At 32.8% G+C, this 19,059-nt stretch overlaps 1 protein-coding gene across 1 annotated transcript; it reads left to right on the top strand.

The window, feature by feature from the left end:
• Positions 1 to 9,047: 9,047 nt before the first annotated feature.
• Positions 9,048 to 18,246, top strand: LOC106666804 (tyrosine aminotransferase). The gene is made up of 11 exons (XM_014394265.2): positions 9,048 to 9,209; positions 15,863 to 15,967; positions 16,024 to 16,091; positions 16,148 to 16,306; positions 16,368 to 16,559; positions 16,623 to 16,705; positions 16,765 to 16,834; positions 16,897 to 17,025; positions 17,089 to 17,172; positions 17,718 to 17,816; positions 17,878 to 18,246. The coding sequence occupies exons 1-11, from the start codon at positions 9,077 to 9,079 to the stop codon at positions 18,103 to 18,105; spliced, it is 1,350 nt and encodes a 449-aa protein (XP_014249751.1). The 5' UTR covers positions 9,048 to 9,076; the 3' UTR covers positions 18,106 to 18,246.
• Positions 18,247 to 19,059: the final 813 nt, after the last annotated feature.

The raw sequence follows: 19,059 nt of genomic DNA on the forward strand, positions 1-19,059 counted from the left end.
CTACTGAAACCTATCTAATGCCGCATTTACACATTCGCGCTCGTAGCTCGCCTCGTCTCTCGTTACCTTCGCGAGAGGTATTCGCACGTTCCTTCCCCACAGCACGAGTGGCCGTTCACACACTTGCCGATTGTTCAGTTCACCAAAGCGAAAGACGTCGCCGAAGACGATGGTGGATCGTAGCATGTCAACAGAACCAAGTATGGAAAACATGTTTATAGAAATGCTCTATGAGGACTGTGGAGAATTTGCAAACCTTGCAGAATCAATTAAAGAAAAACTAAATGGAGACTGCCGATACCAGCTAAAGTCCGCCTGGTTGATTTTACCTACTGGTGATAGCTACAGAAGTCTTCATTCCAAGATTTCAAGTTGAATTATATCTATCACTGAATTTGTGTAAACACTGAGTTCGCCTCGTCTGTACGAGCCTATGACTCGTCCCCAAAGAACGCGCGTTGCGAGTGGCGAGGCGAAGCACGAGACGAATGACGAGGGGACCATCTACACATTCGCCTCGTCACTCGCCTCGAGGTTCGTCTCGCCACTCGTGCGAATGTGTAAATGTGGCATTATAGGGACGAATTGTCAAAGGGGTAAAAAGTCGCCCAGTGATGCCAGAGAATTTCCAGGAATTAAGAATGGCGCTGTTGGAGGAGTATGATAAACTTCCACAGCACTCCATTCAAAATCTCATAAAATTGATGTCACGTCGAATGCAAGCGGTGATCAACGCGAGGAGGAAATACTACTTACTGAATTGAATTTTATTTCACTGTTTCCATTGCAACATTTTTGGTAAAATTGTTTTAATCAGTTTAGTTTTTTAAATAGCTATAACATTTTTCTTGAAAAATATTTAGTAAACCACAAAAAAAAAAAATTAGAAGGATTGCAAGTATTTACTTTAAAAAACAAACAAGGGTGGCCACTTGGTTTCCTTTAAGCGTAGATAATATTAGTAGTTTGAAAACCATTCGATTCAATATAGGAATGTAGAAAATTGTCCGACAAGTTTTTTTAGGGATAAAAAGTAAACAGAGAAGAAAAGATCTTCAAATTTCCGTCCCTAATTCCAAACAAAAAAAAAGAATTTACATACAAAAGGGTACAACAAATGAAAATTCTTGTCATAAAAACTGTACATTGATATCGATGGGCAATTTGACAAGGAAACGGGACAAATTCGGTCACCTTCGCCGACAAAACGGTTCTACAAGGTGGGGTTTGTTTTCCTTTCTGCGTTCCTCCGGTTGCTTGCGTCTTGAGACGCACTTAAAACTTGTTCCGTAGAATGTCTAAACACAAAACCGACTAACGATGTTATACAGTTTTAAAACAATAATTTCTACTTGACCAAACCGTCACATAGTGAAGCAATCATAAAAAAAAAACAATTCATGTAAAATCCAACAAGTATTTCATCATCTTTCAGAGGAGATACAAATATCAGATATTAAAATTTTACTAGAAAATTATTACAATAATGTTAGTCATTAAAAATACGAATTAAAACTATTTTATTCGAATAAAAGCATCACAAAAGTACTATATGAAAAGTAATAAGTAATAGATATTTCATCATCTTTTTACTTCATATTTATTATTTCAAAATTAGGTGTTTCAACAATAAAAAAATAATTTAAAGTTTAATACTTTTGTACCATTTTATTATTGAATTAATCAACCACATAAAAGTAATCCAGGTTGATTTTTTTGGTTGATCATCTTCCATCACAGCATACCGTATTTGATTTTGCAATACATTAAATTACGTCCATATTACGCACATAAAATAATACAAAGAAGTGATAAAGAATTTTGTCTCGCTTCACAAAATAATATACAAAGGAAATGCACAAATAAGCAAAGCAACATAGCAAACAAACATATACAAATCACGTAAACAATCTGATATTCACAGTTCAAACGTAGTATTTCTTGGAGAAGAGATTGGACGCCACGCAAAAGAATATTCATTGGCAACAATATAAAGCAATTCATAAGAAAAACATTTTGAAAGCACATACAAGCAAAGCAAACAACCAAACGATTTCCTATATTACCAGTTCAAAACGTAGTAAAAGGTTTAGAAAAAGTCTCTAAAAAATAGTCAAAATAAGCCAAAAATAGGCACCGAAGATTTATTAACTCTCTCTCTCTCTCTCTCTCTCTCTCTCTCTCTCTCTCTCTCTCACACACACACACACACACACACACAAAAAATAAAACTAAAAACAATCATAGCCCGAAGGGACATGAACAGGATATCTGAGTATAACAGGAGTTAAGCAATATTTCCAAACAAATGTAACAACCAAAAAAAAAAAAAAAGAGCAAGAGGGAAAGACCCATCCATCAAGGAAGGAACCATCTTCCGATCGACTGATGGATCTAGAACGCAAGAAGAACACACGAAAAAAACAATTTAGCTATCATGACAGATATCCAAACAGCCATCAAAGCACTAAGTTCAAACATCGTTAGCTCCAAGCTGGTACTGAATTGCAAAACTAAGCAAAACGATTAGGTAGGAATGCTTAGGAAGGAAACTTTCTGCTGGGTCCCACGTGTGGGAGTAGAAGGCAATGAGTGAGTGGACGCACTTGCAAGGAAGGAGACTGCTGTACTGCTGATAGGCCTTGAGCTCTACTGTGGCATAGCGAATCACACTATCAATGATTATTTTAAACAAAAATACAAAATGAAAATGAAAAATGAAAACAAAATTTAAAAAACCTGCTAACCGTCTTGTCTCGCAAGAGTGTGATTTTTGGGAATGAACCACACTACTGCGGACACCTAGCCAGTGCCTTTCACTATCGCTAAATACTGTTAAGTATCCATTTAGATTCATGCTCGCATGAGATGCTAATTGAGGTAAAGTATGAGATATGAAGAACCTGCAGCTATAAGCGTCTGTCATACGCGTTCTCCATCATCGGTGGTTGGTCTTAAACAATAAGTGATGCCACTTGACTGGTTGAGCCGGCTGGTTAGGGGTCGACGTCCGTTGGTGGTCGCACAGCCTTGGCGTTGACTTGTGACCTTTAAACCAAGGTTGCTTTGAGGATAGTTGAAGACTACTTGTGATTGCTGTGAAGACCTTCAGTTGTAACGTACCAGCAATCCAGGATACATCGACTCTTCACTATTGGTAATCTTAGTTGGTCTGCTGGATAAATCTACATGGCGAATATTACTATTTGTTGGAACTACTTGTTGGAAAAGAAGTAGCTTGTTTTAAACGAGAACCTTACTCTCTGGCAATAATTTTTCAGAATGTTTATGTTGTTTTTCGCTGCGAATTTCGTTCGACCATTTTCCACATGTGCCGATTTTATTTCCAGCGATTCTCTACTTCGGAGAATATTTCTGAATCGGAAGATTGGAGTGTTCAAGGGTGGATTCATCATTGCTTTCTCCAAAGATCGTGATTGCTATTTCATCAACCATATTACTTGTTTTTACATTTTTTTGATAGACCAATTTTGTAGAGCGGGAATAGAACTGTTCCATTTCGCTCTTTGAATTTTTAATATTATTTTGGCTTATTCGGAGCTATTTGACAGCAAGGTATTATTTATGAAGTTATGCACATCTTTGTTGTCTGTTATGGCAAGTTTCAGCCAGTAATTTGGTCCTCCAGTAAAAAAACAAATTTGTTTCGTAATACATGGCCTTTTACTTCATGCGTTTGTTCGGAAATTCTTTCTTGAGATTTATGGCTTGATACATCGTAGTTTATGATTCTGAACATGGTGTATATATGATATGCTGGTTCATATTTAGATATTTAAAAAAATGTAATGCATACATGTAAAGGGTCCAATTTCCTTAAGATTCAATCGTTTTCAGTTTAAGTGAACCAACGTTTTGCTGGTCATTTTTGCTTTAAAAGTAATTATATCTCGTATTAATATGCTTTCGTGAAAAATAAACCAATTCGCTATGAAACCATGGTTTATCATTACTCCAGGAAAAATCCAAGGAGGTTGGTCAATTTAAATTATTATTGGAGGTACATCAAAGGAAATTTTTGAAAATTCCTACAACTGTTGCACTTTAAAACTTTTCTTCTTTTTTCTAACATGGTATAATTATTATTTTTATAAAATAAAAGCTTCTTCTTTTTTTATAGTAGCCAATCTCTTCCCCAAGAAATACTACGTTTGAACTGTGAATATCAGATTGTTTACGTGATTTGTATATGTTTGTTTGCTATGTTGCTTTGCTTATTTGTGCATTTCCTTTGTATATTATTTTGTGAAGCGAGACAAAATTCTTTATCACTTCTTTGTATTATTTTATGTGCGTAATATGGACGTAATTTAATGTATTACAAAATAAAAAACGGTATGCTGTGATGGAAGATGATCAACCAAAAAAATCAACCTGGATTACTTTTATGTGGTTGATTAATTCAATAATAAAATGGTACAAAAGTATTAAACTTGAAATGATTTTTTTATCGTTGAAACACCTAATCTTGAAATAATAAATATGAAATAAAAAGATGATGAAATATCTATTACTTATTACTTTTCATATAGTACTTTTGTGATGCTTTTATTCGAATAAAATAGTTTTAATTCGTATTTTTAATGACTAATATTATTGTAATAATTTTATAGTAGCTTTATCGTATCTTGGTTTGATTTTCTTGTTCGACTGATGTCCGAGATAGAATGATATAAAAGGAAGAAAAAGAACGAAACCGGCCGAGTGACTTCTTCTTTTGTGACGAGAAAAATGGACATCGAGTTGTACAACAAAAGGAATAAGCATTTTCAAATAGTACCAAGCTTAGAAATTATCGTTTCTTCGGAAAAATAACAATTAATTTCTTATTCTTATAAAAATATAACTTAATTTTCAAATTCTTGCTGTGCCAGATATAAAATGTCATTATTTCTCAATGAAATACTATATTCATTTGCTTTGACATTTGAGAAAAGGCAAAGTATATCAGGCGCATTTAGCATAATTTTACGTTGTACATCAGTCGCTCAACAGCTAAGAAAAGATGTGTACATGACAGAAAAAAGTCAATAATGTATATTTTGGAACAATCAAACTTAAAGAAAACTTAACTTGTACTTTGTCAATACGGTTAGATATTACCCAAAAGCAAAACACACGTTTTATTAAATACTGTTTTATTTGCTTAAGAGGTAACAACAGAAAACATGTAAAAATACTAACAAAATTTAATTACAAAAAAATGTAACTGCTAGTACTGCTCATTCCATTTTATTTTATTCAAATTATGTTTGGGTAACAATAAATAGATCAGCATGATATTGCTCACCATTGTTCATTTTCACCAAGAGCACAGTTAAATAAAAGAAAGAAAAAACTAAACGAAAACCTGGAAATTCAGGGGAAAAGTGATAGTGTTGTATTTCTAAATCATTTTATAGATTATCTCACCATAGAAATAAGAATAACAAATTAAAACGTAACACGTGTTATATCGTCACCTTGGAATGATCTTTGAGCATTATGCTAAGTAGATCGCTGAGTAATGCCGTCTGGAAGTGACCGTACAACTTGAAAAATTGCGTATTTTCTTATTAAAATTGAAAATATAAAAGTCCAATCAATATAAACAAACCATAACTGTAACTTTTAGTATAATTTCGGGCATCAATTTGAATGTGAGATAATAAAAGTCATGTTGAATCGTATTCGATAAGTCCAATTTGATTTGTTATTTAGGGTGAAAACAATGTTAAGCTTTTACAAAAGAATTTCTGACTGATGATATAATGACGGCATAAGTAAGAAAGACAAATAATCAAAAAAAATGCATTAACTTGTATATATTAGCTTGAACGAGCCTTAGATCAAGTAACTAAAATTAATTTAGAAATTCCAAAGATACGAATTTTTTATTTTAACATACAATTAAAACACAACATACAACCTTAATATATATTTAAACAAAAATGAAGTTCGGGGACATAATACATAATTTTTAAATGTAAAACCGTAATGATTTTTGAGCCAAAGCTCACGTATGTACGGCAAGCAAGGAAAGATTTTGGTGTGTTTATCCTCATTGAAAGGTGGAATTCCTTGGATCCATTTAAAGAGCAAGTATGAAAGCCACCCAATATTGTGAAGAATTGTGCTTGAGCAGAGCAGCGAGTATCTGGGTACAATGTTCCGATTTTTGTAGGAAAGAGGGTTCTTTTGTTGTACAATATTAACGATCGTTTTGTGACCTAACGTTTGTTACGAGTGAATGTATTTATTAGTGTGAATGTGTAGTGTGAAGGGTCGATGGCGGAATATTGAGTACGACCGTAAGGCTATATAATAGGTGCAGGGTGATGGAGGAATATCGAGTACTCCACCACCCTTATTAAGTGAATGGTATGTAAATGGGAAAGAATGTACGTAATGAGTGCAAGTGTGAATGTGTTTGGATCTAGGAACTGCCCACCTGAACCACAGTGGCTGGACTGAGGTCTGACCATAGACTGCCAACACCCGAGGTGGGTTGAAATCGGTCAAATATAAAAAAGTAGTAGTAGATTTGAATGGCATTATTGATATTATATATACATAACTGGAAATTATAACCGTTTACAAGTTTTTAAATATTATTTCAAATCATTTATACTCGCCCCCTTTTAATTTTAAAACTTTTGTATCAGTAAATATAATATGTAATTTGTTTTAATAATAAATCTTTTTAATAACAATTATGCAGTTAATAATATCAGACTTATATATTTGAAATATATATGCAACGCTTACGGTTTGCAATTCAAATTTCCAAAAATCCTGGACACTGTGATATTTTGACTATACGCCAAAAGTCCTAGTGGAAAAAATGGAGATGTTCAATTTCCAAGAAGAGCGTTTTTAAACATGTAAAACCAGAAAAATTTTAATTGCAACTTCATACTGCCTCATAAGCAACAAAGTTGTCTAAAATTGAGAGTATTTATTTGCGAGACTAGATTCTTGTCAGAAAAAATATGTTTAGAAATGATGAATGATGGAGTTAGTGCGGTGTTTAATCCTTTTAAAAAAGACAGTTCCTACTCACAGTAAATTGTTTTCCAACGATCCAGATTTCGAGCTTTTAGCTCATCATTAGGTTGTAGAACTCCTTCAACCTGATGATGAGCTAAAAGCTCGAAATCAGGATCGTTGGAAAACAACTTACCGTGAGTAGGAACTATGTTTAAAAAAAAATGTTTTGGGCTGGATACACACATTTTCGCGAAATCGATTTTGTGTTGCCGGGTAGTGCACATGGGTAGGGTTAGGTTAAGATAGAAATTAGGTTAAAGTTAAAAGTAAGTTAAGGTTAGGGTTAGAGTTAGGTTAGGATTGGGTTATATGTGTACTACATTATAGTGTGGTGGGCGTTCTGTGAAGTCGGAACTTTTGGCACTTTTGGAGGAAGTTTGAGTTGCCACATGATGCTAGTTTAAACCGGGTCAACAGTTCAAAAATGCCTTTGTACCTTGAAACTTGTGAATATCGAGCTTTTCCGAATGTCACCTGCTATCTAATCGCGTTCACTGGAACATTATGATGTTTTTTAACAAAATTTTTATAATGGAATGGAGCAGTTTCGTTTGAAGATTTTTATATTGTTTTGATTTGTGATTCTATTACAATGTTAATAATTTAAAAAGGATTGAAAAATCATGTTCTTTTGTGCCTGTTGTTGGGGCAACTAGCACCATTTAGCATCAACTTCCTCTATGATCAAAGTTACTTGAGAATCAATTCGCATTTAAAATAATGATCAAATTAATTATTGGGTTTTAGATAACACAACTTAACATACTATGTTAAAGATAGTTATTGATAATTATAACAAAATATGTTTTGTTGTGGCTCTTCCTCAAACATTGTATACTCTCGACACGACACGCAAGAATGGCACAATTACACAAAAGACAAACACTTTGAGCCCTGAAGATGATCTCAATAAAGATCGAAACGTTGGCACGATAAAGAAAATATTTTTCTGAAACCTACATCACACCAGACCGCATCTCACGATTTCTAAATAAATATTGTATACTGGTTTCATTTTGGCATCCGTTTACCAAAACCAACGCATACAATGGGAAAAATTATGAAATTTTTGCTAAGTTAAAAGCTGTTCAACCTCTCCATTTTAAGTCATTAACGCGATGACGTGTCACGTTTTATTATGATAAACCATTAAATTTGATGTTTTTTCGGTTCGATTTTTTTAAATGATTTGGAGTTCTTTTCTCTAGCATTACATGATCTACGTTTTTATGTAGCATATAATCTGTATTTACATTAAATTTTTGTTGATATTTTTGTTTACTCAGAGATCACGCGAGATTCTCATAGATTAACGAGATTAATTAAGCTTTAATAACGTGATTTGGTCTCTAAGTTGTATGCAACATGTAATTTTGTTACTTAATAGAATTTTGATTTTTGTTTGTTAATAAAGTAAAAAATAAAATTCCACGAAGTAAGATGCGCTTTTTACAAGCTCGCTTTTATCTGTGTAGGATATTTCTTGTATTGTTGCGAAATTGACTCTTCTCTCCGCCACCTTTTCAAAATCGAAAACAAAACTTTCGACCTTTCTTTAAATACTGTTGTTTCCTGAAAGTCAAATTGGACAGAACTGCTGTTCAAAAGAAAAAAAAATTGAAATTGTTATGCTTATGTGTATGTTTAGGAAATTCATTTATAGATTTTGATTGTTTAAAAACCTGATTATAAAAAAAAAAATTATATGAAAATAATATTGTAGAAAAAAAATCTAAAGTTCAAAATGCTTTGTGTTTCTTACTCATTTTTACGTTTACCAAAAGGCAAAAAGTAAAAGAAACCTAAGACGTCACCAATGAGAAAATATTTAAACAACAATTTACATTATAAAGAAAATAAAAAATCAATCGTTTCGACCTTGATTCGATACATAGCGTTACATAAGATGACGAGCCCCTTGGAAGTAGGCTGTTTCGAAGCTGCTGGCCAATAGGCGGCTTCACCGAACAAATATATCCAGCAGGGAGACGGCAACCCCTTCTTCACTTATGAAATAGATAGCAAGATGGTAAGACGGTGCTGGGACGAAGTAGAAAGTTCCAACTTCGCCAGGAACACCCACAACCCTATAAGGCACATCGTGGAAAACCTAAACCTGGAACCGAATCCCGACAAGCCTATGATCGCACTTTCTATCGGTGAGTGGAGCCAGGAGGATCGTTAATAAAAGTAAAATTAATTAATTAGATAAATCGTATAGAAATGTATCATTTATCTTCTGTAAACTAGGATCCTCAGTGATTTTTGTTCTCCAAATGTTTATAATTTGGGTGGTATATGTGCTGGATGATTTGACAGTTGTGATCATAAATACACTTTTTGAACAGGTCAAAAATCTCCAAACTTGTAAATTGTATTGCATTTCAATGTTTTCCTAACAAAATTTTCAATTCGTGTAGTTTTCTCAGATTTCTCGGGTCGTTAAATAATAACGGTTTTTACTTACCAATCATTCTGGGCCGTCTTTCCTCCCTATGTTGGTCTATCAAACCGATCTTTGGTTTCTTTCTGGTTCTTTTTGACTCACAGTCCCTCAATGAAGATGGCAAGAAGCCGACACGCGTCCTAAGTTATCAAAAAACAAAAAGCTTGTAAAATTTCTTAATCTTATTAAATGTTCATTACAATCTAATCACATATTATACTAAATATTTTTCTGTCTTTTTCCAACAAAATTTTCAACTCAAATAATTTCATCAAATCTTTCCGGTCGTTACCAATCATCCTGGTCTTTGTTTTCTCGCTATGCTGGTCTGTCAAACCAATCTTAAGTTTTTTTCTGTTATGCTGATTTAAGTGGTCCCTTTGGCACTGAAGATGAGCTTACAACAAGTCCAAAATCTTCCAATCTTATAAATTTGGAACTTTAAACTTAAATCTTATGAGGAACTGTGAGCACTAAATAAATAAGTCGTGAATTAATTGAATGTCAATTTTCCTCAGACACTTTTGGGTTAGATAGATAGAAATACGACGGAGGAACTGCTAATAGTCGATTGACAACTGATCATTATACATGATTTTATGAGTTTATATTTTAAAAACTAATCAACGATAGTCAACTAGAGTAAAAATAAAATTTCTATAACTGATTGACAATACAACGTTTGCTTGTGCCTAATCACAACCAGAATCTTGTAAATCCTTCATCATGCATATTTGGGAATTTTTTAAATTTTCTTTGTAAATTGATTTGTAAATTTTTGATTCTATTACTTTGTTAATTAAATTCTTCATGAACAACATCTTTTTTAGTACCCAAGAATGGTCGTACCAAGTGAATATATTTTTTTTTAAATTGATGCTTACAATCTTTGTGCTTTATTTTTGTATATATTTGTCGATTGAAACTACGGTCAAATACATCACATAAATACGTTTATTTATTTCTGTTTGATTTTTTAAATTATTCCGGTTGACAGTAGAACTCTAACCATGAGTGAAACGCTCTTACTTTAAACTTACTATTGATATTTTTATCGATTTTGGATTCGATTATAATTTTTTGCTCTATTAAAATGTGAAACCTCATTGCATGGATATAATCGACATCAGCCTTTTAAAAGATCAGGAATAAAGCCAAATAAAAATAAAAATACCCAGTTCCTTTGTCAAATTTTCGAGGAATATATCCTCGACATCGGGATTCAGAAATTATTACTAATAATTCACAACGCTAAAAATATGAACATTTACTTGAGTCCTAAAACTTTTGGTTTAAAATATAAAGAATTCAAACATTTATTTTTGTTTTGTTCTCATAACTTTGATGTTAGCATGTATTGTAAAAATCTTCTGGAACAATTTTTTGTTTAAATTTTGCGTCAAAAGGGTACAATTTGACTGGTAATTTTTTCTTTCAGAAGTTTGACCATTGCTTAAGGAAATATTAACACAATTTTCTGAATATTTATTATTAAGTAAATATTGATTTTTTAAATTAACTTGCTACTAAGAGTCTAAGCGTTTTCTTTATTAAAATTCGTTGGCATTTGTACACATCTCAAAATTTAGTTATGTCCAAAAATATCAAAAAATAATAAAAACATGTATTCGATACCAATCCAAACAAAAATACACTACCCTTAAAAAAGCTTATTCCAGTTTAAATTTTTTTATAGTTTTCTAATAATATTCTGTAACATTAATTTCTGTATAATAATTACAATTGAGTTTATGATGTATGAGTGGTATTTAATATGTGATTTACGACTTTTATATTTTTACGAGAAGTTTCCTTTTATTCAGTTTTGTTTGTTGAAATGAGAGGTCAGAAGAAAATATCTTGTATAATTTGCTTTTTCTTTTTTTGTGGTTGTGGTGTTAACTACACCGTTACGTTGAACATCTGCTGTCTATGTTTATTTATCTAACGTTGGTCATTTTAGTATTTTATCATTTTTACACCATAAAAAATATGATGATTAATAATGGATAGAAAAATTGAGACATACTGTCTAGTTCTTCATCCATCCAATATTTTCTGTTCCAATTTTTTTTTTGTTTCTTGATCTGTTTTATTTTCCGTCTTTATTAGTCAAAATGGTATTTATTATAAATTACAGCGTGAATTTCAGTTTAGTGCTCCCACCGTGCCAGATCGTTCTATTTAACATAGACAGTGCTGGAATATTCCATTGGGCCTGTTCAGTCCTCCGGACCGGTTCTTCCAATAAAACTTAACTTGGAAAGGAGGGAAGGAAAAAAACGCCGGATCCTCTAAGAAAGAGTTTGATTTAAACGGCAAAAAGGCTTACATTCGACTCTTCATATAGTCGTATACAACATTAAAATCGCTAGGGGTTTTGCGATGCAAAATTTGTGATTGAGGAGGCTCTGGATCTACACGTACTTCGGCAGAAACGCAGTCACTGGCATGAAATACATACATTAAACAACAATTTATGTATATTTAAAAAACGTTTACCAATGTTGACTTTTGACAAAGAAAACTGATAGTTTATGGGACAAAGGGAATGACATAAAAAGCCTGTCAGCAGTGGTGGAAACCATAAATAAAAAATGTAATTTATAAACAAACGGTTATATCGACGGTGATTAAATAAAATAAAAGAAAAGCGGGAAAATACTTTTAGAAATATATTTTAAATATTTTTACATACGGTTTTATATATTTTTGTATACATATAATATTATACATAATTCATGATTTTGTTTTGAAGTACAGTTAAAACGGAAAAATCTGAAATTATAAAAACAATAGTAAATGAAAATAAAGGTCAATGCATATCTAGAATAAGGGAAATAGTTATTTTATTTGCCTGACAAACTGATCAATTAGATACTAATGAAAAAAATGGGTACTCTTCAAAAGTCATTGTTCTTACAGAACGGTTCCGAAATGTTTTCTACTTTTCCAATTGGTCTAAACAACATTCATGACTTCATCGATTGAAAATGTTGACTTTTATATTATATATTAGCCTTGTTTCAGTTTGTTTGATACGTCTTCAGCAAGGTCATCTTAGGATATATCTTTGGTTTTGTTTTACGTTTTTTATAAACTAAGAAATGCCTTTTATAGATTTTTTAACTCTTCAGCTGCGTTTTCGAATATAGGGGTGACGCCCTGAACTGCCATTTTTATCAGTAATTACGCCAACTTATTTGTTTATATATTTGGGCTGAATTTGTCAGGTTTAATATTATTTTTGTTATATTTGGGAGTTTCCTTTGTTTATTGGTAACGTTGAGATGGGTTTTCAGGTCTTGAGGTCCTTCTTTTATTATTCTTTATTCCAGTTTTGTTCATGTTATGAATTTACTTATTTGTAAGTGTGAAATAGGCCAAAATATAAAATTAAATTTAAAAAATTCTACTCTCTGAAATTGCTTGGAAAACAATATTTAATAAAACTGAGTACTTTTCTTAAAGTGTAAAAAAGAATATTATTGGAAAATTGATCCAGATTGGCTGAAACTCGTTTTGTTACGCGTACCGGTAGAAAAATCAATGATGATGACACAGAGGAAAGCAGGATCCCCAATGAACGGATTCAAACGCGGTTAGATAACTTGTTGACTCGTGTCCATCCTGCTTCGTCTCGTTTTCGACGTGGATTTTCATGGGGTTGTCAGGTTCGATTAAATTTGGGAGTGCATTTTCCCCGGTTAATCAAGGCCGGAAAATCTTCTTCACCCGAACATCAAAAGGAAAAAGGTAAAATATCAAGGCTCGACTTTTCGAAGGGCCGACCTCGGATGAAACTCGTGCCAAAATATTTGCATAGCTGGCGATCGGCCAAAGACCAGACCAATACCGGTTTTTCCACTACGAGTTTCACCCTGCGCAGATTATATGAGTGTGAATTTAAAAATTTCTCTGCAAAAAAGAATCCATTGAAATGATTTTTGAGTGATTTAACTCGACTTTTTCAGTATTTTTTTTTTAATTCTTTCCATCCAATGGCCTCATAGCAACATACACAGATAAATGCTGCCAAAATACGTCAATGCCTGAACGTACTTTAAATTCCTTTTCGCATCATTGACTTTGAATAACTTGATCTCATCAATTATAGTATTATCAGAAGGATATAAAGTCTTAAATTATGGTCATCATTGACACAGGAATTTGAAAACGCACTTCAGTTCTACCACCATTTTGAAACAGTTGCAAGATGGAAATAACGATTTCTCACACTGCAATTTTTTTTCTATTTCCCTCTTTATCAAGACTGCATAATATTATTTAAACTTTTTCAAAAGTTTTATAAATGTAATCTACTTGACGGAAGGACAAGATCACGTCTTTAGAATTACTGTCATCATCACTCAATTTAAAAGCAGACTTCATTTCTACCACCATCTTGGAACAGTTGCAAAAGAGAAATAACACTTTCTCTCAATTGCACCTTTTTCCCTCTTTAACTAGGCTGCATTGTACTATTTAAACTATTACAGTAGTTTTAAAAACGTAATCAACTTTACTATGATCAAAATGAAATATCAAATCAATTAATTTTTTTGAAAACAATGCTCAGTTGTACCACCATCTTGGAACAGTTGCAATAGTGATATAACGATTTCTCTCAATTGCACCTTTCCCCCTCTTTAACTAGGCTACATTGTACTATTTAATCTATTTCAATAGTTTTAAAAACGTAATAAACTTTACTATGATCAGAAGGATAAGTCAATTAATTTTTTGGTCATCATCGACAATTAAATTTGAAAACAAGACTTCAGTTGTACTATCATTTTTTGTACAGTTGCAAATTGAAAGAATACAAATTTCCCACATCTGCACCTTTTTTTGTTGTGCACAGTAATTAGTAAACATAATTAATGAGGAATTAGATGTACAACATTAATTTTGAAAAAATCTTTTTATTTTTATTTTAGGTTAAGAATTACAAATTGTGTATTACCAAATTAAGCATACCGAAATATTTTTAAAAATTGTTTCTTTACAATTAATGTAATATACAATAATAGTTATAAAAAACTTATTATTATTGGGTTGTCCGGAAAATAATGCAGGATTTTGGTATTAAACAAAAAAAAAGAAACTAGTTACTTTAAAGCAATGTTCTTTAATCAAAATAATTTCCCATACTCTCAATACATTTCTCCCAACGTGTTGGTAACTTATTAATTCCGTCTGAGTAGAATTCAGAATTTTTAGAATTGATAAAGTCAATAAATGCATTTTCCAGTTCCGTTTGATTTTTGAATATTATGTGTTGTAAGTAGTGGTCCAGGTGTCTAAAAAAATGGTAGTCAGTAGGCGAGAGGTCCGGAGAGTAGGGTGGGTGAGGCAAAGTTTCATAGCCAAGCTCCAATAATTTTTGTGACGTTACACGTGACACATGTGGTCGAGCGTTGTCATGCAACAAAATGGGCCCTTTCCGATTGACCAAAGAGGGCTTCATTACTGCCAATTTCTGATGCATGGTATTAATTTGGTTACAGTATGATTCAGCATTGATGGTTTCGCCAGGATTTAAGAAGCTGTAGTGTATTAAACCAAATGAAGCCCACCATACCGTAACCATTACCTTTTTTTGATGAGTTGGGGGCTTTGGAAAATGTATTGGAGCTTCTCCTTTGTCGAGCCACTGTCCAGAACGTCTAGTGTTATCGTAGAGAATCCACTTTTCGTCACATGTAACAATTCTGGCCAGAAATGGGTCATTTTTGTTTCGACAAAGAAGTGATGCACAAACATCAAAGCGCTGATTTTTTTGTGCGATCGTTTAATGAGTGTGGAACCCAATTTTCGAGTTTTTTCACTTTTCCAATCGCCTTGAGGTGGTCAGCGACGGTCGTTTTACTGACTTTGAGTTGCTCTGCAAGTTCTCGAACAGTTGTTTTGGGGTTTTCTTCCACCACTGATCGCAGAACATCATCATTAAGAGAGGAAGGCCTTCCACGACCTTCTTCATCTTCAAGGCTGAAATCTCCCTCCCGAAATTTTTTAAACCACCTTTGCACAGTGCACTCATTAACACAACCCTCGCCCCAGACTTGGTTAATGTTTCTAGCCGTTTGGGCTCCGCTTCGGCCGAGTTTAAACTCGTAAAAGAAAATCGTACGAAATTCTCGCTTTGACATTATAAGGATGACTGAATTATTTCCAAGTAGCGGAATGCTACAGAGGTAAACAAACAATATCATTTGGAAGAGGATTAATAAGTGTTGACATTCATACAAATGAGTAATCCTGTAAACGTAAACAGAATATTTTATATAGATTTTTTTTAATGAAAACTTAAAATCCTGCATTATTTTCCGGACAACCCAATATTAATTAATATGATTTTTACAGGAGATCCAACTATATTTGGCAATTTAAAACCGCCCATTGAAGTCATTGAAGCAGTGAAAGAGAGTTTGGATACATTTAAATATAATGGATATGCCGCATCAACTGGTAATTCATATAATAAATAATTTTTTGAAAAATATTTAAAAATTATGTTTTTAAAGGTTACCAAGAAGCAAGACAAGCTGTTGCGGAATACTCATCCAACGAAAAATATACCGTAAAAGCTGAGGTGAGTCTGAAAAATAAATTTTTTTATAACGTGAACTAACTTTATTTACTTTCCAGGATGTAATTTTATGTAGTGGATGCTCTTGTGCTTTGGATTTATGTATAACTGCTGTAGCCAACCCAGGGCAAAACATCCTTGTGCCCCGACCCGGTTTTTCCATATATAGGACTTTGGCTGAGGGTTTAGGAATCAATGTTAAAGAATACAATCTCATTGTAAGGGCACTGTAATAATTTTAATCTCATGATGATTAGTTGAAACGATTTAAATTTGCAGCCTGAGAAAGGATGGGAGGCAGATCTGTACCATATGGAATCGCAGATCGATTCGAACACTGTTGCAATAATAATCAACAACCCTTCGAACCCTTGTGGCTCGGTCTTCAGCAAGAAACATCTCTGGGACATTGTGCAAGTGGCATCAAGAAACTACCTACCGATCATTGCTGATGAAATATACGAGCACCTTGTATGTTAATATTTTCTTTGAACTTTATAAAAATGGATTTTTATTGCTAATTTTTCATTTTAGGTGTTTAAAGGGGAAAAATTCATCCCTATTGCATCTTTATCGGATGATGTTCCTATCCTCTCTTGCAGTGGATTAACCAAAAGGTTTGTACAGTAAAATAAATCCCAATCAATTTTACTTATTCATTTTTTTTTTTTTTTAGATTTTTAATTCCTGGATGGAGAATGGGATGGATAATCATTCATGACAGGAATAATGTACTTGGTAGGGAGGTAAGTTTTGGAAGTTAAGTTTCACCTAAAATTCTCATATGAGAAAACTTTTACTTGTTTAGATTCGAGGAGGACTTCAAAAATTAAGTCAACGTATCATAGGAAGTAGCACGGTTATTCAAGGGGCAATACCAAAAATTTTAAAAGAAACACCACAATCGTTTTTTCAAGACACAATAGCTATTATACAAGTAATATCTAACATCAATATGTTATTTTAAAGTGAAAAAAAAATTAATTAATTTTTTCTTCAGAGGAATGCTCAGTTGGCTTATTTCATGCTGGCCGAAATCGAAGGCTTGAAACCCGTAATGCCACAAGGAGCAATGTACATTATGGTGGGTATGCGAGGATTGAATTACTTTCTTGCCTTTCATAATAAATCTCTAGTAATCTTGGATTAAATGATAAAACTTAACCAATCATGTTATAAGTACGAGTATAGTCTGCAAGATAAAAAAAAATATTTTTTAAAATTTTGGTTGAAGTTTCTTGGTGTTTGGCCAAATGCTCTGAATTTCTTTGCCTTGGTAGGCAAGGATGATCATGGATGATCTAACAACTACAAAAAACTCTTTATGATTTTTTATAATAGCATTTCAATGTTTGTTAAATTGTAATAGTTGGAATTTTCTGCATCTATTGAATGTTGGTCCATACTATGATTAAAGGGTGTTTTAGAGTAGAAAGAAAAATGTTCTGTATTTGTATAATTTTATTTATACTTTTAATTTGTCATAAAATGAATCAGAAGTGAAAAATCAACTAAACAAATTCGCCATTTAGTTAAAGTAAAATCTTCAATACAGAATAATTAATTAATCTACATAATATACTCATATATTGAATAAAATAGTACTAATGAAATAGTTTTATCGTACAGGTTGGAATTGATATGGCGAAATTCCCAAAATTCAAAACCGGCTTAGATTTTGTCAGACAAATGGTGAACGAGGAATCAGTTTTTTGCCTTCCTGGAGAGGTATTTAATAATTTTTCTACCAATTATTAAATAAAATCTTACTTTTCAATTATCGTTTTAGTGCTTCGGTTATTCGGGGTACATGAGGATCGTTTTGACCGTACCTGAAAAGCAACTTATTGAAGCATGTATGAGGATAGGCGATTTCTGCTCTCGACATTTCAAGACTGTCGCAAAAACACCGATCATATCTTACCAACAGCTGTCATACGTCAAATCGCTTGAAGAATCACCAATCTCCCCTTTGACTGATCTTGAACAGACCAATGGAAAATCAAATGAACTGTGATTAATTATCTGAGCACGATGGGACTCTTGACTTGAGAGCATTCTGTGATTCAAATCAGCACCTTGGCACATATGGGATACTTGTAGTTGGAGGAGTAGAATTATAAAATGTGACTAAAATAAATTGATGCCTATGATAAAATTCTTCTTTATCCTTTGTAGAAAGGTTGTTATGTTTAAAATAGACTTTATGTTTTATTTCTATATATATAATAAATTATTAAAATGTCTTGTTATTTTACTGAAACTCTCTCCACCATCTTTTTCTTTATATTTTTCTAAAATTTCTTCTTTATTTGTCATCAGTTGCTTTTACAAAGTATATTGTTAAGACGTTGTGACTATAATTTCTCCAACAGAAGCTGTGGCAAAACCAATCATTGCTGTTGCAAATGTCCATTTGTGAAAATATGGTGCCATGTACCATTTGTGGATTCTATATTATGTCCTATATAATATAATAACCAATTAACAAGGTTGTACTAAATGACAACTTGTGAACAGCCCAATTTATTGAAAATGTCTATTGAATTGGTTGTCAAAATAATTGGCTGAGAAGGCAGGGCCAGCTTTTCTACTAGGAAACTTTTAGTGCCTAGATAATGTTTTCCTCGTATTTTCAATCACAGCCAACAACTGGATTACCCATTGCACGCTAAGATGGGGGTGGGTAAAGAAAAATACAGGGAGAGGGAGAAAATTTAATTGAGCACCATGTTTGTGGAAGGGTTAATAACAGAAAAGAAAGAAAGGAAAGGAGAAAAAAATAAAATTGACTAAGTTGGGTTTGAATTGCCAGTGTTTGAGACCTAAGACCCTAGTCGTGCCGAAGGGCTCATAATTAAAATTAAGTAATTAACGTTGGCACGATAAAGAAAATGTTTTTCTGAAACCTACATCAGTTTATAAACATCACACCAGACCGCATCTCACGATTTCTGAATAATTGTCGATT

This window comes from Cimex lectularius, unplaced genomic scaffold (assembly GCF_000648675.2).
Source record: "Cimex lectularius strain Harlan isolate CLEC.00 unplaced genomic scaffold, Clec_2.1 scaffold2, whole genome shotgun sequence".
Classification (NCBI taxonomy): Eukaryota; Metazoa; Arthropoda; class Insecta; order Hemiptera; family Cimicidae; genus Cimex; species Cimex lectularius.

Bases quoted from the DNA above. Each gene is read 5' to 3' on its own strand.
- LOC106666804 (XM_014394265.2), top strand. From the start codon at position 9,077: ATGGTAAGACGGTGCTGGGACGAAGTAGAAAGTTCCAACTTCGCCAGG. The intron at 15,968-16,023 runs GTAATTCATATA...ATGTTTTTAAAG, and splicing joins TGGATATGCCGCATCAACTG to GTTACCAAGAAGCAAGACAA. The intron at 16,092-16,147 runs GTGAGTCTGAAA...TTTACTTTCCAG, and splicing joins AATATACCGTAAAAGCTGAG to GATGTAATTTTATGTAGTGG.